The sequence below is a fragment of the Labeo rohita genome, unplaced genomic scaffold, assembly GCF_022985175.1.
Source record: "Labeo rohita strain BAU-BD-2019 unplaced genomic scaffold, IGBB_LRoh.1.0 scaffold_189, whole genome shotgun sequence".
Taxonomy (NCBI): domain Eukaryota; kingdom Metazoa; phylum Chordata; class Actinopteri; order Cypriniformes; family Cyprinidae; genus Labeo; species Labeo rohita.
Window position 1 is genome coordinate 45,862 of NW_026128099.1, and position 27,221 is coordinate 73,082.

Sequence of the window (27,221 nt, forward strand, 5' to 3'; positions counted from 1 at the left end):
ATTAGCATTATTTTGGCATAATTAATAATGCATTATTTAATAATGCTATAAAATAATGAAATAAAAAATAAAAATTTTAGGACTATTTTGGCCATGCTCATCACTGGTCTTATACTGGGCTCTAGTCAAGCTGTTAAAATGAGACACTGATTGCCTCGATTTCACCGGTTGGGCTAAAAGCAGACTACACGTAGCCCATCCAACTCAGAGCTAAAACGTGGCTACATATATATCATGTCATTAAATGACACTGACATCTTAGTAGATATTATTGACACCGCAAACATGATGGTATATCAACCATCTAATGCACTGCCTGGTCAAAAACTACAATGAATCAGATTTGACTATGAGTGGGCTACAAATATCCGGTCTGCTACAAACAGGCTACACATAGAACATGTCAAAGAAATGAAATTAAACACATTGTAAACGCTGTTCACTTTGCTTACACACATAAATTTAAACTATGCCATGATTAATTTTTGAGTGCAAAATAAAGATGAATATTATCCCTTACTTATTATAATCTTAATTCAAGTGATAAAGAATTTTTAAAGTCTGACAATAATCAGTGTTGAGTGCTACTGTAAGGTTAACTCTGCCTGGTTTAAATACTACAAAATGATTAACAGTTGAAAATATTAGAAATTTAGAAAAGTAAACAAACGTAAGAAGTTACACTACTTATTACATTTTAAATCGAGTAACTTGTAATCTGTAAACTATTACATTTCCAAAGTAACATTCCCAACACTGCTATTAATGCAAAATGGGCAGGGCTGGGGTGTCTCAGGACAGAAGACAGTAAGCACTTGATGTACAAAACAAAACCAGTTTGCAGCTGATTCACTAAACAGATATCTCTCCAAATATGAAACAGGTCTTCCCTCCTCTACTCGCTCCGAATGATAGCCAGATGACATTGTGCTTCATAAATTCCATGCCATGAAAAAGACAAAACAAAACTATGAAGTCTATGTGTTGTTAAATCTACACTGACCAAAATTATAAACGCAGCACTTTTGTTTTTTCCCCCATTTTCATAAGCTGAATTCAAAGATCTAGGACTTTTTTCTATGTACACAAAAAGCCTGTTTCTCTCAAATATTGTTTCACAAATCTGTCTAAATCCTTTGCTGAGATAATCCATCTCTGTGGGGGATCTCTGTGCATTCAAAATGCCGTCAATATAATGCACCTGTTTTCGTTGTTCATAACATACGCCTGCCCATACTACAACCCCACCGCCACCATGGGCCACTTGATTCACAACGTTGACATCAGCAAATCGCTCACCCACACGACGCCATACACGCTGTCTGCCATCTGCCCTGTACAGTGAAAACCGGGATTCACCCAGTGAAGACCTTGTCACCTAGACGGCCATCGGCACAAGACCATGGGAACCAGTCTGAGTCCCCTGCATCTGGCCAGAGGAGAACTGGCTCCCGACTGAGCCTGGTTTCTCCCAAGGTTTTTTTGTCCATTATGTCACCATTGGAGTTTTGGTTCCTTGTTGCTGTCGTATCTGGCTTGCTTAGTTGGGGAAACAAATTTTTCAAATGATATCGTATACTATTTGAACTGAACTGAACTGAACTAGATGATGATAATTGAATTCAATGATGAACTGCCTTTAACTGAAAATTGAGTGTTTACTGTTGCCCTTTTGCGTTATTGATGCACTATTTCCTATTTAACACTGTACAGCCGCTTTTTCACAATTCTGTATTATTAAAAGTGGTATATAAATAAAGGTGACTTGACTTGACCTAAACAATTGTATAATGCAGTTTATAAAATGGATAGTTCTGGTCCATGATTCTGATTCTTTTTAAAAGCAATTAGCACCATGAAGCTGTGCTGTACAGTGAATTTATAACAGCTAAAGGGGTTTTAATCATGTCACGAAGTAGACAACACCCTTCAGCTGTTATAAATTCATGTAAATCAAGCCAGCAATTAGATCACGCAGCCGAACAAAAGGATGAAGTTCAGCACCGCTTTGAGTGTTTCTGGAATCACACTTCTCTACATAGCAGGTACGAGCTTACAAAAAGTCTATATCATGAAAAAATCGGATGTAAATATAACAATGTTTAATCTCTGGATCTGAAGACTTACGGTTAAATGCTTGTAACTGGTTTTGTAGATAAACACAAATTATGCATTTGTGTGAATGTCTTTACATACGCATAATTTATGTACTGTATATGCATTTAATTAATGTAACAGGATACCAAGAATTAGGATGCAGTTCAGTGACTTTGAGAAATCTAAAATATAATTTTGATTTGTTTAATATGTTGGTCATTACATTAAACCCATTCTTTTAGTTATGCGATTTATAGATTTGATGAATTTTATTCCAAAATGTGGAAAATTGTAATAATTAAAAACAAACAAACAAACAAAACATTATATATACCAAAATTATATATTAAACTTAAAATAATTTGTTACCCTGCTGCCTTAAAATTTTAAGTTTAGTCAACTAAAATAAGTTTATTCAACTTGAAATGTTAAGTTGTACTAAGTAATAACTTAGATATTTGTGTTTGCTAAACTTAACAGATGGGTAAGTAACCCAGCTGCTTAAAATTTGAAGCTGATTCAACTCAAAGTTGTGTATATATATATAGCCTACTGGCTCCAGCACTGATAGTGACATTTATTAGCTTTGTCCTGATGATTATTCTTACTTTGTCTTTGTATACCTGCACAGGTTCCCTCTGCCAGTTAGATGGTAAGTTTTCATAATACACAACATACATTGAATCAAGATGACAGCCACAGTGCCGACCTCCAAAATTCTTCTGCTGTTTTTGTTTGTGATGTTCTTTTTGGTTTTGGGAGTGCCCAACAACAGGTCCAAATGCCTGCAAGGCAAAACACTTGTGTAACTCGTTGTTTAAAACACCTAGTGATCAAGTGCATTTTTTATGGGCACAGTAATCAAACTTAGTTTCGGATGGAGGATTCTTTTTTTCTTTTTTTAGGAATGACAGCAACACAACAATAATGTATGTAAGAATAGAAAAATACCATTTTGGTATCGTAAACAGAATGAACAGTATTATTACCACATGTGTACAAAAACAATCAGGCCTGTAAACAGAGAATTAAAAGTTCGAAAACAGAAAGAAAAAAAAGTCTCCTCGTCTGTCTTTTGTAGAGTCACGTCCAAGAAAATTCAGGAAAGGAAAAATGTTCTCTACCCGGGTAGTTTAAATGATGATCCGATCAAGTATCCAGTTGTGTGTGGTATGTAGTGTATTTTCCTTATCTGCATCCAAATAAACGATGCAAGAATGCAGTGCAATACTGAAGATCCCCTATGACTCGCCGTTCAGTTTCCCTTACCGACTCGGGAACTGTAGGGGAGCGCGGGGCACAAACTCACACATTTTTTTTATTTCTCAGTTTGTGTCCATGTGGGGTTCACAGTATATATATATTTTTATCCACTTTAATTTCACACTTGTCTAATACAAATGTGTCGCTTTGTTTCATAATTATAGTGTATACATTTTTCATTATTTACCTCAAAAGAAAGGAAGTGAAATTTGACAACATGCCCCGTAGGTGGGGGTACATTGTAATATGTGAGGGGCACGTTGTAACATTACCATAAGACAGCTTAAAATGTTATCTGATTGAAGAAAAAAAAAAATATATATAAAAAAAAATACATCGTTAATGTCATAGAATCAGGGGCGGATCTAGAAAATAATTTTTAGGGAGGCATGGGGTCTATGAGGGGTGGCAACCCCAAAGTTGAACTGAACGAATCAACACGAGAATTTATACTTGTTAACAATCGAGAAAACTACAATACGACTAGATTCTTACCTAACTCTAATTAGTTACCTATTACCTAATCAGTTTCCGTGATCGGCATCTTCTTATTGATTTCATGTTATTGTTTCGTCAGATTTGGCAAAAAGGCCTATATCCATGATGAAGGTTGAGCGTGCGCTCTGAGAATCGGATCACAAACAATGAATCTCGGACATATCCGGACGGGACTTAGATTTCTCAAAGGACGAGTTAGCCGAGAAGCAGTAATTATTATCTGATTTACAAACAAATATAAAAACAATTCGTTAGTGAACTGGGCCGCGCTTTGTGTTTTTGACTCAAAAAAAAAACAAAACAAAAAAAACGGTTCATAAGAGTCATTTGTTAATGAAGTCGAATACACTGAGCGCGCTGCGTGCGCGTGAAACCATCGTGAAGAGTTTATTAAAAGACGTGTTTTTGCCATTGTTTTGCCTTAAACTCTCATCGCCGCTGAGGAAAGGAAGCACATGAGACACTGCTTATATTTATATTTTATTCTGCTATAATTCTAGGGTGGCAGGTGGGGTGGCAGAGCTTCGTGGCACCCCAGTAGATCCGGCCCTGATATAATGTGTATGAATGTTACATTTAACAGCTTGTGGGATGCATGACATCATATTATTAAATGCAATTAAACTTTTTAAACATTTAAATTAGCATTATTTTGGCATAATTAATAATGCTACATTTAATAATGCTATAAAATAATGAAATAAAATATAAAATAATGCTAATTTAAATGTTTAAAAAGTTTACTTGCATTTAATAATCAGCTGCATGTGAAAAAATGACATGTAAACAATTTTAAACAATTTTTTGGCCATGCTCCTAACTGGTCTGATACTGGGCTATAGCCAAGCCATTAAAATTAGACACTGATTGCCTCGATTTCGCCGGCTGGGCTAAAAGCAGACTACACGTAGCCCAACCAGTTCAGAGCTAAATCGTGGCTACATATAGACCATGTCATGAAATGACACTTACATCTTAGTAGATATTATAGACACGGTGGTATATCAACCATCTCATGCGCTGCCCACTTCCCTAACTTTTCCCAGAGCGTTATTTCAAAAGTTATGTATCTTAGTTTTAACACTCTAATGACTAAATTAAGTCACTCAGATTCTTTACCAAGGACCCAACTTATGCAATCATGCTCTGGAGGATATCAGAACCAAACATCTCCCCTCTTGATTGGTGTTGGATTTTCGATTGAAGGGAGTAAAAGATTCTGATTCCCTAACTCCTTGAACATGTTGTTGGGGGGTATGATCATTAATTTACTTTTAATCAATACCTATACTCTATATCACACAAATTCACTTCAAAACACAGCATGCATAAGACGTCTTCAACCCAGATACTTTGCGCATCGTAGAGGGTCACTCTTGGGGAGAGGTTAGGCTAGCACTTACACCCAGAGTATGGCTCATCTCATCTTATTCGTCCTCCGTTGAGGTACTGGAACATTCATCCTGTGTTTGTAAATCTATTTTATTCAGCCATTCTTGATAATATCCCTCTAGGTTGTTTTCTGAAATCAATTTCTTATTGTCTTGATATTTTATCATTTCCATTTACTTAACTGTAGCCTTAACCACTAATGACTTTAATATAGGTAGTACACAACAAAATAACAGACCTCCTATCACTACGGCTATCCCTAAGAACATTCCCAATTTCGCAAACCATGCTCCCCATGCTCCTAATTTCAAATCAGTTTTTTAATTTTATCATAACCTCACTAAATGCTCCTCCAGGTGCAGTATTATTTGGTATGTAAGTACAACATTGATCTCCAAACATAACACATACTCCTCCTTTTTCAGCTAATAAATAGTCTAAAGCTATCCTATTTTGCCATGTCATTCTGCTTGTGGCATCCAATTGTTCTCCTAATGCTGATAAAGCCTCATCAGTGTAATTAATAAATCTTTGCTGATTATAATATATGTAATTGATCCATTCTGTATTTTTGTTTTGCGCAATCCAAATGAATATTGATTTAAGCCCTGCTTTGATTTCATCTCTAGTTTTAAACTCATTGGGTATTCCTCTAGGTTGACCAATTGAATCAATATAAACTGCAGGGTCTTTTTCATAGGCCCTTCTGGGTCTGCTTTTTTCTTCATTATTTGTTTCCTCTTCTAGAGCGATATAACTCATTTTGTGTGTTAGCATAACCCTAGTACATAATCCTGACCAGTTTTCTGGTAATGTTGACAAGAGGCCATATTCCGGTCCACACATCCACCATATATCTGCCAATGCAATATCAAATTCATCAAATATAGCTGGTGGGACTTCTTTTATCACTAAATAGTCTTCTTTACATGGTGGTATTCTCCATATTTTACTACATTTGCTTCAAATCTTCCTACGTCTATGTTTCCCTTCTTTTTATAACATTCAAATTCTTGATCTGCCATTAATTGTATTTTCCCTTGTGGCTGTTGTATCTTTTTCTGTACTATTGGCCAATTACGGGTACATATGCACTGTAATTCAGTTGCTAACCTGTAGTTTGTTGTGGATTGGAGAAACTGGCACCAGTATGGGCAAAATGCCATTTTTTGGGTACAGTTTCTAAAAACATTTATCTCTCTGCCTCTTTCTATGAAGCATTTGCCTCCCAATTTTACTACATCTAACCCCATGACATTTGATAGTCCTGGACACTTTTCAAACCACTCATCATGAAATATTCTACAACTAGAACTGTGAATGGGTATTGGGACAATATATAAAATTGGTTTTGCTTCAAAGCAAACTATGCAGTTTTCCCATTTCTCTTTTTCTGCTGTATAATTTACCCATTTATACCAATTATTTTATTCTGCCTTTTCCCATAGCATATCTGAATTACTCATTTTCACATTACTGATGTTATAGTTATGATTTACAACATGTCTATTCTGTCTCGATATTTTTTGCTTTTCATCCCATTCTTGTTCTCCCTGCATTAAGTCAATGCCACTACCAGGTTCAACTGAGGGCTGAAAAGTCAGTAAAAATATTTGCAGTCTGTCTTTTTGCTAATTCACAGGCAATTGTAAGAGCTTATAGCTCAGCTAATTGAGCTGAACAAGGTTGTATACAATGTTGAGAGATTACAGGTACAAATTTATCTTGAGCTTTTCTTACCACTGCATATCCTGTATGAGTTCCTAAATGATCTCTAAAGCTGGAACCATCTACAAAATAAGTCACTTCTGCCTCAGAAATTGGCATGGATTCAAGATCTGGTCGTAGTCTAGTAAAAGCTAGTGCACTGGCTACACAATCATGTGGTTCTCCTTCAAACCCTAACGGAATCAATTCAGCGGGGTTTACTGTATTACAACGTTTAATTATAACATCTGGATTTGTGAGTAATGTGGAATACGTCAAAATACGGTTTGAAGTCAGAACAAATTTTCCTTGCTCTATTAATTCCACAGTTTTGTGATGTGTGTAAATTGTTACAGGATATCCCATTGTTATTGTAGATGCTTTGTCATAAGCATAATGAACTGCTGCTAGGCCTTGTTGATAACAGGGTGGATACCCTTGCGCTACATTATCTAGCTTGGTACTATAATAAGCTATAGGCTGCTTTATTCTCCCACTGCAGGTTTCGATATTTTTTGCTTTTCATCCCATTCTTGTTCTCCCTGCATTAAGTCAATGCCACTACCAGGTTCAACTGAGGGCTGAAAAGTCAATTTTTGGGAAATCTGGGTGCTGTTGTCTACAGCTTGAACTTGCCCTTGCATTATTAGATGCACCAGGCATATGATGGTCATTGCCCATGTTGTCTTCACTTGTGAAGGTCTCTTTACTTGGCACTGATTGTGCTTCCTCTGGGCTTTTAATACTGTGCTCTTCTTCATTCTCCTTTTCTTCTGTAATTTCTGGATCAGAGTTGTCCTCTCTTATCTTTTCCTTTACTTTGGGTACCCGGGTGCAGTGGTTCAGGTGATACCAGGTAGTGCTTCCCTCGACTTGTACTGCTGTCAGAGTCGCTGTCACCACTTTATAGGGTCCCTCTCTCCGGGGTTAATTCCACTTTCTCCTGAACACTCTTAGATACACTAGGTCACCTGGAACAATAGGGCACGCCTCCTCAGTTTCCTCTTTAGGCTGCTTCCTTGTTTCCTGTAAGTAGCTTTGTGTATTGCAGTTAGTTTCTTCATATAGGCTCTAAGTTCCATCTGCAATTGTTCAAGTGGAGGTCTTTTATAAGGACCCCTACAATACGGCACAGGCATGGGTCGACCTGTAAGCATTTCATGCGGTGTTAAGTGTGTACTTCTGTTAGTTTGCATACGATAACTCATTAATGCAAGGGGCAGAGCATCAATCCAGTTAAGTTTAGTACTTGCACATATTTTATTAATTTTTGTTTTAAGAGTTCCATGGACTCGTTCGCAAATTCCTTGCGCCTGCGGATGGTAGACACAACCTAGTCTTTGTTTTATTCTTAATTGTTGCAGTACCTGCTTCACAGTTTTCTGAATAAATGATGACCCATTATCTGAACTTATTTCGGAGGGTATTCCAAATCTAGGAAACACTTCCCTTGTCAGAAATTTAATTACTGTTGCTGCTCCTTCATCTGCTGATGGTACTGCTTCCACCCATCTGCTAAATCTGTCTATTACCACAAGCATATACCTTTTACCTTGTACTCGTTTTATCATGACCACATAATCAAGCACCAAATGTTTAAACGGTCCTTCTGGTACTGGTATATGACCTATTGGAGTTGCTATACCTTTCCTAACATTATGTTTAGCACAAATTTCACATGAGGACAGAAATTAATTTACTATTGCCTGTAAATATGGGGACCAATATCCCTGCTGCTTAATTCTCCTTATTACCTCCCCCCTCGCACAGTGATCAAATCCATGTGCATCTGGAGTAAGGATGTTCAAAAGGGTAGTTGGAATTTTTGTCTGCAGAGTGAAAAATTAATGGATTAATTGTTGTTTCCCACTGGCACTGGTTAGCTTTTTGCATCATTGGCCCTAAATCTTTTGTTTCCCAATCTTTTCCTACATATAAGGATACATGTGGAACAGAATTTGGCATATTGAACCACTTTTTTATGAATTCATTTTCATTTATTTCCATAGCCACTCCCTGCTTTCCAATTATGATATATTCTGAAGTAATTTCCAATTTTTGATCTTTTGTCTTTTCTTGCCAGTTTTTTTCTCTATCATTATCTTTATCAGGATCATATATCATGGTACAATGAAATTTTGTCTTTGGTAATCGTGCCTCTGGAATCTGTGCTTCAATTAATTTTCCCCATTTATCCATTATTTGCTCTACATCATCTTCTATTTGTCCTAACCAATATACATTAGCTGTTGGTTCAGAAACCATCATCATTTGAGTTTCTAGTCCTTGCATATCTAAATATACTCCATCTGGAGAACACCAAATTTGTAAACCCAGCTTGCATAATGCATCTCTTCCTAATAAATTAACAGGAGTTTGATTTGATACCAGGATAGGTATGGTCACACTTTTGTTTTTGGCTTGTAGGCACACTGGAGCAGTCATCGGTATCAGTTGCATTTGTCCCGAGAATCCTATTGTCTTTACAAATTTCCCAGACATGGGGAGACGTGAAGCATAATTTGAATTAACACAAGTATGAACTGCTCCAGTATCGATCATCATGAATGCAGATTTACCTTCTATTTTAATTTGCATAACATTGGTTCATCATTAGCATTGCTTGTTAACATTGGAAACTGACTCTCCCCTATAGGGTTCTCTGGGCCTCCCTAATACCCTTGTTTTGAACCTCCCCAATGATTTACCGTGCTATATGTTGGGCCTTGTGGTGGACCTTGAAGGGGCTGGCGCCAGCTCCCCCTTCCCTTCCCGACTGGCTGCGTCCATGAACCAAGAGGGCACCTTCTCCTGCTATGACCCCATTGACCACATTTCCAGCATTCTTCTGGAAATTCCCCAGGTCCTCCTTTGTCTGTTGGGTTTACTTGGACCATTCTTCTTCCGTTTTGCATCACTCCTGGTGGTTGAGCATGGATGTGGATAATAGGGGTCGGGGTCTGAAATGCATTTGGAGGGATTCTAGCAGGTGGAGTCATCTGAACTGCTGGTGCATGTGTCAGTTGAACTGCTGATGGTGAAGCACTTGCAGCATTTACTACTGTCATTTGTACTGCTTCATCTCTTTTTGTTCTTATTTTTTTTCTCTTCTTATTTTTGTTAATTAACTCTTCAAGCTGTAGTTGAGTTAATTTTTTCTGCAGTTCTTTTTCTTGATTTTTCAATTTTTGTTCATTTCGTCGATATTGTTCCACTGCATGCACTACGTGGTCACAAAACTCTTTATGTGTTTTGGAGTTTAAGCCAACCACGTCCTCTAGTTTGCTTTTTACTGGTTGTGGCATAGCATCAACAATGGCATTTCTGAACAATGTGGCCATTAATGGGTCTCCTTCTGGATTCCCTTCAGTCTCTTGTTTCCATCTCTTTAGTTGTTTTTGTATGTAAATAATTGGGCTCTCTATTTCCCCCAACTGATCTCCCTTTAAAGCTTTAGGGTCAACTCTGGTTGGGTATTCTGCACGTAGTGTTTGCCACACTGCTGGATGATATGAATCAAAAACAGTCCCATCCATATAACAAGAGTCCACAGCTCTCTCTAAGTCTGATGCTTTGAGGATTTCGTCTATTTTTGTGCCTCCTAAAATTTTTGCAAGGAGGGCTTTAATGTCCCCCACAGCCAGCAGCTTGCCCATTGTTTCTTCCTCAAATGTCTTGATCCATTTTCCAGCCCCCTTGTGAATGTCCGGGAGGCGAGCAATCAGCCCCTCCAGGTCCTGTGTCGCCCACAGCACATACTGCCCCTGCGTTCCTTTAATTAGAACTGGAAGTTGTTTAGCTTGTGGTCTAAGTGTGCCCTTCTCCCTACCTTGTGACCATTTATCCTCATCAAATGACAACTCCTCTACTTCACTGTCTTTTTCCCCACTCTTTAATAATCTACTTCTAGTTCTGATCAATTTATCTGTATCTTGTATTATTTTCTCAGTTTCTTTAATTTTTTCATCTTTTTTTTCTTCTATTACTTTTGTTCATGCCTCTATGTCCTCCTCTCCTTTCCATGATTGATCTGATAATTCCTCCCATTCTAATTTCCCTTCATACTGTGTTTTTATTTCCTCTAATGCTGTTCTCGCCTGCTCATAACAATCTAATGGGAAAACCGATTTTTCTTTTTTCTTTTGCAGTATTTTAGGTTTTACATTTGACTCAGTTTGTTTTTCTTTTTCTAACTCTACATGTCCTTGCATTTGCATTTCTCCTATTACTTCTACAGTTCCTTTTAGCACAGGGAACTGACCTTCAGCAGACCTATACGGTGGTGGTTCTTTCAGTATTTTCCTAGCCTGTTTGATATTTTTAAACATATCTTCTCCTTCTTTTTTAAATAATGCCAGCACTTCTTTTTCTTTTTCTCTTTTTATTTCTCTCTTTTTTCGTTTAGTGCTTAATCCTTTTATTTTATGATTCTTAATCAAAGTTTCCATTTCCTCACACAATGATACATCAAACGTTCCTTCTTTTGGCCATTTTGTCATTAATTCCTTAGTTCTTTTTTGCCATTTATTTGAAATTTCTTCTATCAATTCTTTGCACAACGGATATTTTAACCCCAATAATTCTACTGGAGTGGATGCCATTTTTAACTTAAAGTTTTATTTATTTATTTATTTCAACCTTTACATTTTTTAATTAATGATTATTTAATAAAGGTTTTCAAAGAGAATTACTATTTTCCTTTTACCCCACTATAATTTGAATTGTAAATTATTATATTTTATAACTAATACTCTTTTTAGTTCAATTATTTATAACTCTATTTATTCCTTATATTAGACTATATTTCTATCAATTATTAGATAATATACACCTCACCCATTCCCTTTTTGCCAAATCTAATGACCTTACACTACATAAACCATTGACTTTCTCTCAAGTGTGCCAACGCGTGTCTGTCCTACTGAGACATCTAAGTTAACAGTCAAACAACACCACTCCGGCACACAAGACAGAAAGAATATTTACGATCTCACGCTGCTTCGGCCACTAGATCACGTATACAAGTGCGCACACACTGACAACGTAAATCTCTCTGTGCTTCGACTGCTTGGAGTTATCTTTCAACTCCTGCCAATCTTCTGTTTCAATTTTCTAACCCTTCTTTCTAGACACACATTATACAACCATTACAGGATTTTGCTAAACTACCCACCATATTTCAGGATTTTACTAAAACTACCCACCATATTTCAGGATTTTTACTAAAACTACCCACCATATTTCAGGATTTTTACTAAAACTACCCACCTGTAATATCCGGTACCACAAATAAATTCCTGTGCGCATTAATACCTTGCTGTCATATTCTACTACAACTATAATACAACTACTTCTACCCAACTGTACTGCAACAATCTCAATTCCAGATACAGTTAAACTTTTGCATTGCTTATCTTTTGTTGCCACTTGGTTGTGTTAATTGCCCAGTCAAGCCCGCTGCAGCTTCTCACTCTTTTGCTCTTTTCTCCAAGTCCTGCCGGGGTCGCCAATTATGTTGAAGAATTTTCCTTTCTCAAATAAATAGCTCTGAATAGGTTTTGAAGCCAGTAAGACTTTATTGAGCAGGCAACAAAGTCGAGTTACCTTTGCAAACGCCTGCTCAATAAATTCTTACTGGCTCTTCAGAGCTATTTATTTGAGAAAGAAAAATTCTTCAACACTCCCACTGCTAACCCTCTTATGCATCTCAGTCTCCGTCATCTGACCCGGTAGAACCCAGCAGTCGAACCAAGGTGGAGTAAATATGCAATTACATCATAAGTGCATATAACACTGCACCACATCCCCCTCTTTTCACAGAAAACATTACAAGCTATAAACAAGATATATGAATACCGAACACAGATCTTAAAGTCCACGTAACAGGGACATTTTCTTTCTTATTTATAGCAAACACTGTGTCAAATAAGCAGTCCAAAGTTTAAGCATGCCTAACCTTAGTTACTAGGCAAATATATAGTCAGTTCATACAGTAGTCCTGGATCCTCACAGGAACTTTCACAACCCGACCACTCCTGGTGGCTGTGGTACTGCTGTTATGTAAAGGTTGATCTGGAACACACTCTACAGACCGATTTGTCACTTCTTGTGCCCCTGGGATGTGAGAGTGTGTATCGTTGTAGGTCTCATCCACAAGATCAAATGTTTCTCTGTACTTGTGATTTGTTTTCCTCAGGTGGCGCCTGTTGCAGCGAAACTGTCGTCCTTCTTCATTGACAATATTGTATGACATCTCTTTTTGAAACAATGAGACCTGGCTGCCACCCTCTGTCCGTTTCAATGTGTACAGTATTTTCATGCATTTAGTTCTGACAGGGATTTTGCTCCTACATTGTAGGGTTTGGAGTGCCTGATGAACACCTTTGGGAGTAGTTGGTCGCAGGACTTCACTGGACACTGGTAAGGTGCTCCTTAGAACTCTTCCCATCAGAACCTGAGCCGGTGAATAGGATGTACCAGTGATAGTAGTATTTCTCAGCGAGAGAAGAGCAAGGTGATGATCCACTCCTGATTGTTCCACTTTTTTCAGGACCTGTTTGACAGTTTTGATTGATCTTTCCGCCAACCCGTTGGATTGAGGATAGGCTGGACTTGAGTGTGTCACCTTGATGCCCCACTCTGCAGCAAATTTCTTCATTTCATAGCTGGCGAAGGGTACGTGATCGCACACCAACTCTTTTGGAATGCCATGCCTTGCATACACTGTTTTCATCTTTTCAGTTACCGTGCGTGCTGTCTTGTCTTTGATATTCATCACCTCAGGAAACTTTGACATATAATCAACAATCAAAAGAAATGACTGACCTCTGATTTCGAAGATGTCAGCAGCTACTTTTAACCAGGGAAGCTCTGGGATTTCATGAGAAATGAGTGGCTCTTTCTGGTTCCTGGGCTGGAACTGTTGGCATGTTGGACACATCTCAACCATCTGTTCTATGTGTTTGGTCATTCCAGGCCAATACAGACATTTTCTGGCATGTGCTTTTGTGCGCTCCATTCCTTGGTGCGAGACATGTAGTTTCTGCAACATCGCTTTTCTCATTGACTCAGGAATCAAGATTCTACCTTTTACCAGTAATATGATATCTTGCACAGCCACAGTGTGTCTGACAGGCCAAAACTGATGAATTGAGGAATCAAGTTTCTTTCTGTGTGTCGGCCATCCTGTCTTTTGTGTTTTCATAAGCAACTAGAGTGTACTGTCATTTGCAGTAGCATCTGTAAGCTGCTTCAGCATTTCTTCACTAAGAGCCTCTGTTGCAAATATACGAATATACGACCTGTTCATCACTGAGATCATCTGTGCTTGTTTGTTGGCCTTCAGTGACAGCACGTGAGAGTGTATCGGCAATTAACATGTCCTTACCAGGTGTGTATTGGACTATGAGGTCATATTTCTGTAGCTGTAAAAGCATACGTTGGAGTCTCGCTGGTGCTTTGCTCAGTGGCTTCTTGAAAATAGCCTCCAATGGCTTATGGTCAGATTGAACATTCACACTGCGTCCATAGACATACTGATGGAACTTTATGGTCGAGAAGACAATTGCCAGTAGCTCCTTTTCAATCTGGGCATAGTTCTTTTCTGTATCTGTTAAAGCCCTGGATGCATATGCTATTGGTTGTCCCTCCTGCAGCAGACATGATCCTAAGCCATCTTTGGATGCGTCTGTTTGTATGGTGAGTGCTGTGTTGGGCTCATAGTACCTGAGAACTGGTGTGTTAGTCAGTGCTGTTTTGAGTGCACACAGGGTCTCATCATGTTCTGATTGCCACTGGAATGCAATGTCCTTTCTCAACAGCTGTCTGAGAGGGACCGTCAGTGATGCCTCACCTCTAATAAATGGCGCAAGATATCGTATCATGCCCAAAAGGCGCTGCAGTGCTTGTCTATCCATGGGTGCTGGCATGCTTACTACTGCCTGTATCTTGCCGTCATCTGCTTTCACACCCTGTGGAGTTATCACATGGCCCATGAAATGTACATTGTTTACCTTGAATTGGATCTTGTCGGGGTTGAATTTCACATTGTGTTTTTCCGCTCTCTCCATAATTTTAGCAACAATGACATCATGTTCTTGTTCTGTGGCAGCAGCGACAATCATATCATCAGCTACAATGTGTACACCGTCTATGTCTGCTGGAAAACTTCACTAGCAGACTTGACACCAAACGGCAGACGTTTGAATCTATATCTACCCCATGGCGTGTTAAACGTGCATAGTAGGGAGGATTCTGTGTCGAGTCTGACTTGCCAGTAGCCGTCCTTTTCATCGAAGATGGAGAAAATTTTCTTTCCAGCAAGCTTACATAGGACATCTTCAGTTGTTGGAATAGAGAAGTGTTGACGAAGAACAGCTTTATTAAGGTCACGAGGATCCAGGCACACTCGTAATGACCCATTCTTTTTTTCTGTGATAACAAGGCTGTTGACCCAAGGAGTGGGCTGGGTGACTGGCGCTATAACGTCTGCTTGCAACAGCTGATCCAGTGTATCCTTCAATTTGCCCAGAACTGCTAAGGGAATTTTTCTGCAGTCATGTATGACTGGAATTGCCTTCGGATCAACATGAATATGATGTTCACCTGGAAACTGACCAAGCCCTTCAAAAACTGTTGGATGTTGTGCTATCAGCTCCTCTTTGGAGGTAGAATGCTTGATTACAACAGTCTCAACTCTTTTCAGCAGTTGCATCCGTTCACATGCTTTCTTACCAAGTAATGGAATGGACGAGTGTCTGGTCATGTAAAAGGGTAAGCAAACTTGCACTTTGGGTGTGACACACTGAAGGTTGGCCACACCTTCTGGCTTTAATTTTGTTCCACCATAGGACACAAGCATAGTCGAAGTCAGTTGCAACAGCGCTGATTTATGCAGTGATTGATAAATGTTCAGAGGTATTTTATTGGCTTCAGCCCCAGAGTCCAATTTGAACTTCACTGTCACATTTCCAATGTCTACATCTGTGTACCATGCGTTCTGCACTGAACCGCTGGTCTTGTTTAGTTCCACTGATTCGATGAATAATGAGTCAGTGCACATCCGTCAATATTTGTTCGTCATCCATTAGAATCAGTTTTATTTCTTAACATTAAACATATAAATACAATAACAAAACAAGTTTCAAATGAAAAATACAAAAAAAAAAAAAAAATCCTTCACCATGAGTTCTATGAAACAAATCCTGAAATAGTGCATAATCCTTTTAATTTTATCAGAATTAGTCTAAACTCTTTCTTTTTTCACTTGTTTAACTTTTCTTTCTAAAAAAATGTTATCATGCTGACTCAGCAGATATACTCCCTGTTCTGTTCTTAGCAAGGATCCCTAATTCTCCCTCTGATTATCCCATATCATTTACCAGGGGATACCTAGAGGAATTTACTAGCCATTTTCTGTTCTCCAGCTTTGAATGTCTGTGACCCTGAAATTTTATAGGGGTTACACCTGTTTTATTAAAACTTTGTCTTGCATTTAAAATGCATTTATTTTTTACCTAATTTGCTTAACGACTAGCAAAGGTGCACAAATATCACTTCATCATAAAGCACACAAGAAACTATGAGCACACAATGTAGTTCTGTCATCAGTTATGTCTTGAAAAAGCAAATTAAAAGGCAATTAAAGCTGCAAACATATAACTCAAAATGTATACATGTGTAAACTGTACACTTGTAAATAATACATCAGCACAGTTGTAAACAGCATATTTGTACATTTAAATAATTATTTTTTTCTATACTTCCACTTGTATATAGTGTATTATTTAATTTTCTGTTTTTTTTTATATTAGTCTTATATTCCATCTACACTGTGTAATTCCTATGTATGTCTGCACTATCATGTACAGGTGCATCTCAAAAAATTAGAATATCATGAATAAGTTCATTTTTTATTGTAATCTATTTAGGAAAAAATGAAACTTTCATATATTCTAGATTCGTAAAGTAAGACATTTAATTTTTTTTTTTTTTTTGTATTTTCATTTTGATAATTAGAGCATACAGCTCATGAAAGTCAAAATTCCAGTATCTCAAAATATTAAAATATTTACATTTCAGTTTCATTAAATGTCCATCCCTACAGTATAAATTCCAGGTATCTCTTATTGTTTGAAACCACACTAATGGGGAAGACTGCTGACTTGACAATGGTCCAAAAAACAATCATTGTCACCCTCCACAAAAAGGGGAAGTCACAGAAGGTCATTATTGAAAGAGGTGGCTGTTTACAGAGTGCTGTATCAAAGCATATTAAATGCGAAGTTGACTGGAAGGAAGAAATTGAGTAGGAAAAGGTGCACAAGCAACAGGGATAACCACATGCTTGACAAAACTGTTAAGCAAAGCCGATTCAAACACTTGGGAGACCTTCACAAGGAGTGGAATGAAGCCGGAATCAGTGCATCAAGAGTCACCACACTCAGACATCTTCAGGAAAAGGGCTACCAAGCTACTTCTGAAACAGAAACAACGTCAGAAGCATCTCACTTAGGCTACGGAGAAAAATAACTGGACTGTTGCTCAGTGGTCCAAAGTCCTCTTTCCAGATAAAAGTAAATTTTGCATTTCATGAAATCATGGTCCCAGAGTCTGGAGGAAGACTTCAAGAGGCACAGAATCCAAGCAGCTTGAAGTCCAGTGTGAAGTATCTGAAGTCAGTGATGATTTGGGGTGCCGTGACATCTGCTGGTATTGGTCTATTGTGTTTTATCAAGTCCAAAGTCAATGCAGCCATCTACCAGGAGATTTTGGAGCATTTTATGCTTTCATCTGCTGACAAGCTTTATGGAAATGCTGATTTCCTTTTCCAGCAAAACTTTAACTCCTGCCCACAGTGCAAAAACCACTTCCAAGTGTTTTGGTGACCATGATATTACTGTGTTTGATTGGCCAGCCAACATGCCTGACCTGAACCCCGCATGGAATCTATGGGATATTTTCAAAAGAAAGATGAGAAACAGTCAATCTGACATTATAGAGACGGGCCAACATGTTCTCAATCCCAACTCGTCACATATTGACGCTTGGTCAGGACCTTTTGGTGTCATTTTTGCGTACACCATCTAGTGTACCCTTTTAGCACCATTTTTCAACGTGCAGGGTCCTCCAGTGCTTTAAATAAGAAACCCTTGGCGTCAATGTGTCAATGATGTGAAAGGCACTGGGAATTTTATCGCCATGATTAAATTATATATTGGGTAATAATATTGTTATTATAGCATATACTGTATGTATTTATGCATATTTGCATGTTTTTTTCAATGCAAATAGTCACAACAGTTTTATTTATATTACATTATTCACACATTTAACCCAACCCCTGCCCGTAAACCTAACCATTTGTCAACAAAACACAAGATATAACTATATTCATACTTTATTAAAAAAGTATTAATATTCCAAGTTTTTCGAGGCAAAATGTGAGAAGAACAGACGCGATCACCATCTCCATCCGTCCGCCGTCCTGTGTGCTGCGTCAAAAACTGACGCTAAATGGGTCCTGACCATGCGTCAATATGTGACGAGTTGGGAGTGAGAACGTGTTGCAGGATTAATAGTGCCTCAGTAGTGCCACAGGCTGATCACTTCCATGCTACACTTCACTGATGCTGTGATTTGTGCTAGAAATAAGTCATTTGCTGTAATATGTGCTGCCAACCAAGTATTGAGGGCATAAATAAATGTGAACTTTTCTATTTTGAGATACTGGATTTTTGACTTTCATGAGCTGTATGCTCTAATCATTAAAATTGAAAAACAAAACATGTAATGAATCTAGAATATATGAAAGTTTCAGTTTTTGAAATAAGTTACAAAAAAAAAAAAAACTTTTTCAGGATAGTCTAATTTTTGGACATGCATCTGTATGTTTGCACTACCTCTGAACTTTGCTCTGCACTGGAAGTTCCTGTCATCAAGTCAAATTCTATGTGCGTGTGTAAACATACTTGGTAATAAAGCACTTTCTGACTTCTGACTGACTTCTGATATTGACTTTAAAACCTGCAGAAACATGTCTTCTGTGTCTGTGAGGCTTTTTAAAAAGGAAATCTCATATCTTGCTTTCTCTCATCAGTATGTGGTCAAGCCTCCCTCAGTGACAGGATTGTTGGAGGGGTGAATGTAACAACAGGGGCTTGGCCATGGCAGGTCAGCATTCATGCCAGCTTTGGCCATAACTGTGGCGGGACTCTCATCACTAAAGACTGGGTTTTATCTGCAGCTCGCTGCTTCCAGGAGTATGAAGTTTAAGGCTTAAATAATGCTAAAGATACATTTGTAGATTTACAATAGTGGGATTAAAGCAGACTTTCTCTGTTGACAGCTTCCATTCATTTAAAGTTGTGATGTACTTTGGTCGCCTGAGTCAATCTGGCACAAACCCTTATGAGACGTCCAGGACAGCGAGTCAAATCATCAAGCATCCTCTCTTTGACTATCCAAATCCTGACAATGACATAGCACTGGTCAAGCTCTCCTCCTCTGTGGCTTTCTCTGATTACATTAGGCCAGTCTGTCTGGCAGCGGCTGGTAGTGTATTTGCTGCAGGTACGGAGAGCTGGGTCACTGGATGGGGCCTGCTGCATCCTGAAGGTGGGTGAACCTTTGCTTGCCAGACACTGAACACAAACAATACCATAAAACATCAACAACTGACATACAAATGTTTTTTTTAAAAGTCATGAAACATGCACTGTCATCTGTGTCTCAGGCCCACCCTCTAACATACTGCAGGAGGTGATGATACCAGTTGTGAGCAACAGTGAGTGCGCTAATGTTTATGAAGGGGTCACAAGCATCACAAGCAATATGATTTGTGCTGGACAGGAAGGGAGAAGTATTTGTCCGGTAAGATACCAATCATTTATTTTTAACCCTTTTTAATCTAGAGCAATTTACTAAACACCAGTGTTTGCTCTCCTGCAAACTTTTTCACTGCTAACCTAGTTGCTTAATTAAGCCCCATCTTAAACTCATTTTAAACTGCGTTTTAGTCCACCTGATCTGCAGAGGAAGGCATGGATTTAGAGTAAAGAATATCAAATAAGACAATATATATATATATTAAAGGATATCTCACACAAAAATTTAAAATTAAAACTCTGTTGAGCGTGGACAGAGCTGTTTGGCGTGGGTGAGAGTATCTCTCTGTTGGAGTGAGATTTCTTTTTTTTTCTTTTTTTGCTGTAGATGCAGAGAACAGTGAGATTACTTAATCTCGCCCCAGCTTTGCGAAGCAGGGGCGCAGATGGCAATAGGGACGGAGGGACATGACAACCCACCCCCCCCAGATTCATAGTGACCCGATCTGTCCCCCTCCTATCACTGCCGCAAACACTTAGGAATCAAATAAAATGAAAAGAAAGCCTCATAACGTAACGTGAGATAAATTATAGCTTTTCAAAATGAAAACAAAAAGAAAAGTGAAACTCTGTTGGTGACAATGCTTGCATTTACATTTTACATTTATTCATTTAGCAGACGCTTTTATCCAAAGCGACTTACAGGTGGGGAATACATCAAGTGATTTATCCTAAAGAGGCAAAATGACCTACGAAGTGCTCAAATTACCATATAACAGGCATTGTTCAAATAAGTACAAGCTAGAAAGGGAAAAGAGTAGAAAAGGAATTTTTTTTTTTTTTTTTTTTTTTTTTTTTAAGTCAAGCAGTGTCGAAAGAGATGGGTTTTCAGCAGTTGCTTGAAAGTTGTTAGGGAGTTGGCATTCCAGATAGCAGTGGGAAGATCATTCTCCACCAGCCAGGAACGGTGTAAGAGAATGTTCTGGAAAGTGATTTTGTGCCTCTTTGTGATGGTACAATGAGGCGTCGCTCACTGGCGGATCTCAGAGTTCTGGAGGGAGTGTAGATTGGTAGCAGGGATAAGAGGTAGGCGGGCGCCGAGCCTGTAGTTGATGTATAAGCAAGCATCAGTGTCTTGAATTTGATGCGAGCTGCAATTAGGAGCCAGTGCAGGGTGATAAAGAGAGGTGTGACATGGGCCCTTTTGGGCTCGTTGAAGACCAGTCATGCTGCTGCATTCTGAATCATTTGAAAAGGTTTGATTGTGCATGAGAGAAGACCGGCTAGAAGAGCACTGCAGTAGTCCAGCCTGGAGATGACCAGGGCCTGGACAAGAAGTTGTGTGGCCTGCTCTGTTAGAAAGGGCCTGATCTTTCTAATGTTGTGTAGGGCAAACCTGCAAGATCGAGCAGTTTTAGCAATGTGGTCTTTGAAAGTCAGCTGGTCATCAAAGATAACACCAAGATTTCTGGCAGAACTTGATGGGGTAATTGTTAAAGTACCTAAGTTGATGGTAAAATCATGCTGTAGAGTCGGAGTGGCAGGGAAAATAAGGAGCTCAGTCTTTGCCAAGTTGAGCTGTAGATGATGTTCTTTCATCCACTCCGAGATGTCCGCCAAGCAGCTTGAGATCCGTGCAGCTACTGTCGGATCATCTGGTAGAAATGAAAGATAGAGCTGCGTGTCATCAGCATAGCAGTGGTAAGAGAAGCCATGTGCCTGTATGATGGGCCCCAGTGATGTAGTGTAAATGGAGAAGAGGAGGGGTCCAAGAACTGATCCCTGAAGAACCCCAGTGGCCAGATGATGTGCTTTGGATACCTCCCCTCCCCAGGCCACCCTGAAAGACCTACCTGTGAGATTCGAACCAGCGAAGAGGAATCCCTGTGATACCCAGTGATGATAGGGTGGACAGGAGGATCTGATGATTGACTGTGTCAAAAGCAGCAGAAAGATCCAGCAAAATGAGTACCGATGATCTGGAATCAGCTTTTGCAATCCGCAAGGCTTCAGTGACTGACAGTGGTGCAGTTTCAGTTGAGTGGCCTGTTCTGCGCGAGAAACCGTGATACCTGGTTAAAAACGACTCGTTCAAGTGTTTTTGCTATGAATGGAAGGAGAGAGATCGGTCTATAGTTATCTATAAGTGAAGTGTTTAATGTAGGTTTTTTGAGCAGTGGGGTTACCCGAGCCTGCTTGAATGCAGTGGGGAAAGTGCCTGTGAGGAGAGATGTGTTGATGATGTGTGTAAGTGCTGGTAAGAATGTAGGAGAGATTGCTTGGAGAAGGTGAGAAGGGATAGGATCTAGTTGGCATGTCGTAGGATGGCTGAAGAGGAGAAGTTTGGATACTTCTGCCTCAGAGAGGGGACAGAAGGAGAAGAGTGGGGTGTTAGCTGTGGATGTTGTCGGTATTAGTTCCTGTACGTGTGGAGCCAAGAACTGGCTGCTGATAGTTGTAGTTTTGTTAGTAAAGAATGTGGCGAAATCGTCGGCTGTTATAGAAGTGGTGGGAGGTGGTGGGGGAGGGCAGAGGAGCGAATTGAATGTTTTGAAGAGGTTACGTGTGTCTGGAGCATTGTTGATCTTGATGTGGAAGTATGAGGATTTGGCAGCATGGACTTGAGCAGAGAAGGATGAAAGCAAAGACTGATACATACTCAAGTCGAAATCGAATGAAGCTAGGAGTGAGTGAAAGTCTGCAGCATAAGGCTTGTCCAGATGAATGTTAAAATCACCAAAGACTAGAAGTGGAGTGCCATCCTCTTGGAATGAGGATAGCAGCCCATCTAGCTCATCTAGGAATGTGCCCAGTTGACCAGGAGGGCGGTAAATCACCACAACGTGGAATTTAATTGGAGCTGTTACTGCGATCGCATGAGATTCGAAAGAGTTAAAGTTGCATAGCGGAGAGTGGTTAAAGAATTTCCATTTATTAGAAATAAGTATTCCAGTACCCCCACCCCTCCCAGTGTGACGAGGGGTGTGAGAGAATGAGAAATTGGTTTGCATGTTTAGTTTCCCACAAAAATAACAACATGTTCACCCTCTCTGTTTAAGAAGCGTTTTTTAAAATTATTTATTTAATTTTTAATTTATTTTTTACTTTAGCTTGAAAACCAAATTCCCCGTCCGCCATCGTTTCCTCACTTTTTGCGTCATTTTGCCACGAGCAGCGCACACCTTCGCGCTCGTGCTGACGTGGCTATAGTGGTATAAACCAGGCTCTACATCCGAAGCGATCACAGTGAATGCTCCTCCTTTACATGATCAGTGAATTCGGATTACTGCTCGCGCTTTACAGAGCAGAAGCTTTGGAGCAGTGCAGACCATGCACTCGCATAAATGTGACCACATTAAATTTTAGCTAAATAAAACATTTTGCAGAAAGCATGAAGTTTTGGTGGGTGATTGACATACTAGACAAATAACAGTTTGATCATACATTGCTAGTGTTGATCAGGCTGGCCTTTGTTTACCTTTGTTCTTTGTTGTTTATACATGATTTCAAATAAGAATCCCCCAGTGGCTTTTTAGTGCAAATCATTAGCCCAAATTATACAAAGTAACTACTTGAGCTTTACTTAAAGCCAAACTAGCAAAATAACGGAGTTGAAATCATTTGCTGACAGCTTGGTCAGCGAATTGAGTCATATTTTGCTGATCTAACCAGGGAGGAATGGACAAAAAAAAGGAGACAGAGTGGAATAGATGGAGGGAGGTGTCTGGAGCAGGAAGAGACGGGAGACGCTCCAGAGCCCTCCAAGGGAGATAGCCCACAGTGAAGCCGATGGAGGGAGGAGCCATTGTGGAGGAAGAGCTGACGACTCCAGGGGGCCGATTGGCAGAGACAGAGCTAATGGTAAAGGAGCCCAGTGTGGAGAAGAAGAGCCGCAAAGCCAGGGTGACGGAAAGGATCCAGAGGGCCAATGTGGAGCAGATGGCTAATGAATCTGAGGCACAGGCGGGGATCCGGAAGGCTGCGGTGAAGCCGGAGCATCAGAGGCCCAAGGTGAAGGAGGGAGTTCAAAACTGACCTCCATGGTCAAGATGGAACAAACAGGTAGTCCAGGATGGGTAGACAGTTCAGGTCAGACAGAAAAGTTCAGGCACAACCTCCGTAGTCATGAAGGGACATACAGAAAGTCCAGAGGTGGACACCACCACTTTGGGAGGAGCAGTGGTAGTCTGCGTAGCCCAGACACACAATATGGCAACCCCCATTAAAGGAAACGACTCTGACAGGGGGAACATCCTTGATGGTTGTGACAGGACAGATAGGTAATTCAAGGCAGACAGACAGTTCAGGCACAACCTTCGTGGTTGTTTCAGAACAAACAGGGAGTTCATAAACAGCCTGCAGCTCTGTAACAGTCATCATTTCTGGGCGATTTGGAGAGAGAGAGAAACACAGTATAAGTCCCTGAGCCAGTGGTGGGACATCTGCAAAATTCAAATCATATTGTTTTGCCTATATTAAAATTAATTTGGGCAATAAAATGGAACGATTTGAACAAGAGATACTTCAACTTAATGTTGAAGGAGATGTTGTTGATACCACTGAGTCCAAATTTGTTTTGCAGGCTTTTTGGAGGAAAAAGCCCAGGAGATGCAAGACTGACTCACTCTCAATTGAATTGATGTTCCTGCATCTTTTTTCTTTGGCCTGGAGAAGGCGGCTGTGGATAAGAAGATTTTAGGCTGTTTGAGACTCCCAGAGGGGAGAAAAGTTATTGATGGTCATGGGATTATTTCTTATGCGGTGTCTTTGTATGAGGATCTTTACAGAGCTGAAACTTGTGACGAGGAATTGGCTGACCTTCTCCTTGAGGATTTACCTCAACTTTCAGGAGAGGAGAAATCTAGGCTTAATAAACTATTGACTTTTGACAAACTGTCTTTAGTTGTTCAAGAGCTGTCTTCTTTTGGCCTGCCATTGGGAAGAATTTGTTTACTGTTGTTTTATTAAGTTTTAAAAGAGGTACACTTCCAGTGAGCCTTTGTAAAGCTGTGGCCACCCTATTCCCTAAATAGGGTGATCTTGAGGACATCAGATGCTGGCATCTAACAAGACCTTTCAGAGTAAGCAGACACATAAGGCAGGGGTCTTATATGCTATTGCAACTGAACCACTTTTGGTTGTATTAAGAAACAAGTTGTGTAGCATATCAACAGTGTTTCCATCAGACCTGATAACTGCTAGACTTACTGCCTATGCTGATGATGTCACTGTTATCATTAGATTTGCTCAGGATGTCATGGATTTGAGAGTATCTCTACAGATTTATCAGAAAGCCTCCTCTGGGATAGTATTTTTGAAAAGGTTTCTGGACATTAACAAAGATGGAGATGGATTCTGCCACAATTGTTATATGGGGTAGAATGCTAATTAATAACAACTTTGTAGCTCCCATTATGTGGCATTGCTTAAATTTTCTTGACCCACCAAATGATTTGTTGCAACATCTGCAGAAAACTTCTGTTATTTATTTATTTTTTTCTGGGATGGCTACCATTGGCTTCCCTCTGCAATCCTTTATTTGCCAGTTAATGAAGGGGGCCAAGAGTTCATTTATGTGGCAACCAAGGTTAAAACTTGAGGTTGAAGACAGTCCGAAACCTACTCTGTGGAATTTAGGCCATGGGTGTCATTTGGTCTTGCTTTGCTCAACTTTTGGTGGGTTCTGTCTTGATAGGTGACTATTTTTGTCTTCTTATGATGGACATTTGCAATGGATGTAGAAGTTTATGCTTTTGTGCTAAACTTTTGGAAAAATTTTAAACTAATTAGACAAGAAAATAACCATTTTGCCCTTAAAGAGCCACTGTCTTACAACTCTCTTCTAAGTAATAATATACTTCTAATACAAATGTTAAAACCTTTATGGAAAAAGGATTGACCAAGGTTTCAGACTTGGTTAACACTTCATCTAAATAAAACATGGAGGTCAGTGATGGACATTTGCAATCAGGCTGGTTTTAGATTTGGTCGCTATTTGGGTGCTCAGTTTTTTTCTGTTATTTGGCCAAAATATCATATTGTAAAAGATTCAGCACTTTGCACAAGCTGTTTGGCTGTGACTCGAGTTACGAGGTTTACTGATGCAGGATCAGTGATCCTTAGCAGTTATATTTAAAAATTTCTCAATAAAAAAAAAAAAAAAAAAAAAAAAAAGACCCTCATGACTGGTTTTGTGGCCCAGGGTCACATTTTAATGGTTAACACAATCCTTATATGTCAAAAAATCAAGGCAAATTTGATTTCTCACATCGTTTCTTTAAGAAATTCATAATGAACAATAATAAATCAAGATGCTGCGTTGAAATAAGTGAGATGTATGCTTTATTTTAACTGCAAAGGTAAGACATACATTAGAAAGACTGTGACAGATCTAAAGGGGAGGAAAACCATATGTGTGTCAGGTTTTTTATGAGGAAGGACCCTGCATGGGATATATCTGTGTATCCTCGCTTGTTGCTCTTCTGGAAGCTTCCTTGTTCCTCACCTCCTCACAGTGCAATTTTAGACCACTGAAGTGTCCTTCAAGACAGCTTTGATCAGTTTCTGGATCATGGCCTGTAGGATGCAGACACGAGGAAACGAGGAAGCACCAGTTTGAGTACTGAGAAGAACCCTTGGTAACAAGAAAAACACTCCCACTGCAAAAAATATCAATAAAACAATTTTTGACACACAGCTGACATACTTTCACAATTGGGCTACACTATTGCATACTTATGTCTGTATACTGTCAGAGATATAAAATGATATCTGTCAATACAGGGAGACTCTGGAGGTCCAATGCTCAGTAGGAAAGGCTCCCTATGGATTCAGTCTGGCATCATGAGTGTTTCTAGAAACCTGTGTAATGACCTCAAATATCCCAGTGGTTTTACAAGAGTCTCTCAGTACCAGGACTGGATCAAGTCATACATGGACAGCAACCCGCCTGGATTTGTTGAATTCAACACTGACATTCATCATTCCTTTCACCTTCAACAACCATCTTGCCTCTCAAAGATTCTTTGAACGGTAATCCTCAGGCTTTTTTGATGAAGAGGACAGCACTGTATACTGTAAAAAATAAAAAACACAATTTGTTAAGTCAACTTAAAATAATTTCTTACCCTGCTGCCTTAAAATTTTAAGTTTAGTCAACTAAAATAAGTTTATTCAACTTGAAATGTTAAGTTGTACTAAGTAACATTATAGATATTTGTGTTGGTAAGTAACCCAGCTGCCTTAAAATCTGAAGCTGATTCAACTCAAAGTTGTCACTTAGTATAATTTAACATTTCAAGTTGGATAAACTTTTGAGTTGACTGAACTAAAAATTTTAAGGCAGCCAGGTTACAAATTATTTTAAGTTGACTCAACAAATTGTTTTTTACAGTGTATATGCTCTCATACAAAAAAAGAGCAGTAATGATATTTTTGTCC

General features: G+C 39.2%; 1 protein-coding gene across 1 annotated transcript; it reads left to right on the plus strand.

Moving 5' to 3' along the window:
* The first annotated feature begins 1,989 nt into the window (after positions 1 to 1,989).
* Positions 1,990 to 27,221, plus strand: LOC127159066 (chymotrypsin-like protease CTRL-1). Its single transcript, XM_051102005.1, has 6 exons — positions 1,990 to 2,045; positions 2,729 to 2,749; positions 19,055 to 19,217; positions 19,304 to 19,572; positions 19,691 to 19,827; positions 26,565 to 27,221. Exons 1-6 carry the CDS (start codon positions 1,991 to 1,993, stop codon positions 26,808 to 26,810), a joined length of 891 nt encoding a protein of 296 aa, XP_050957962.1. The 5' UTR covers position 1,990; the 3' UTR covers positions 26,811 to 27,221.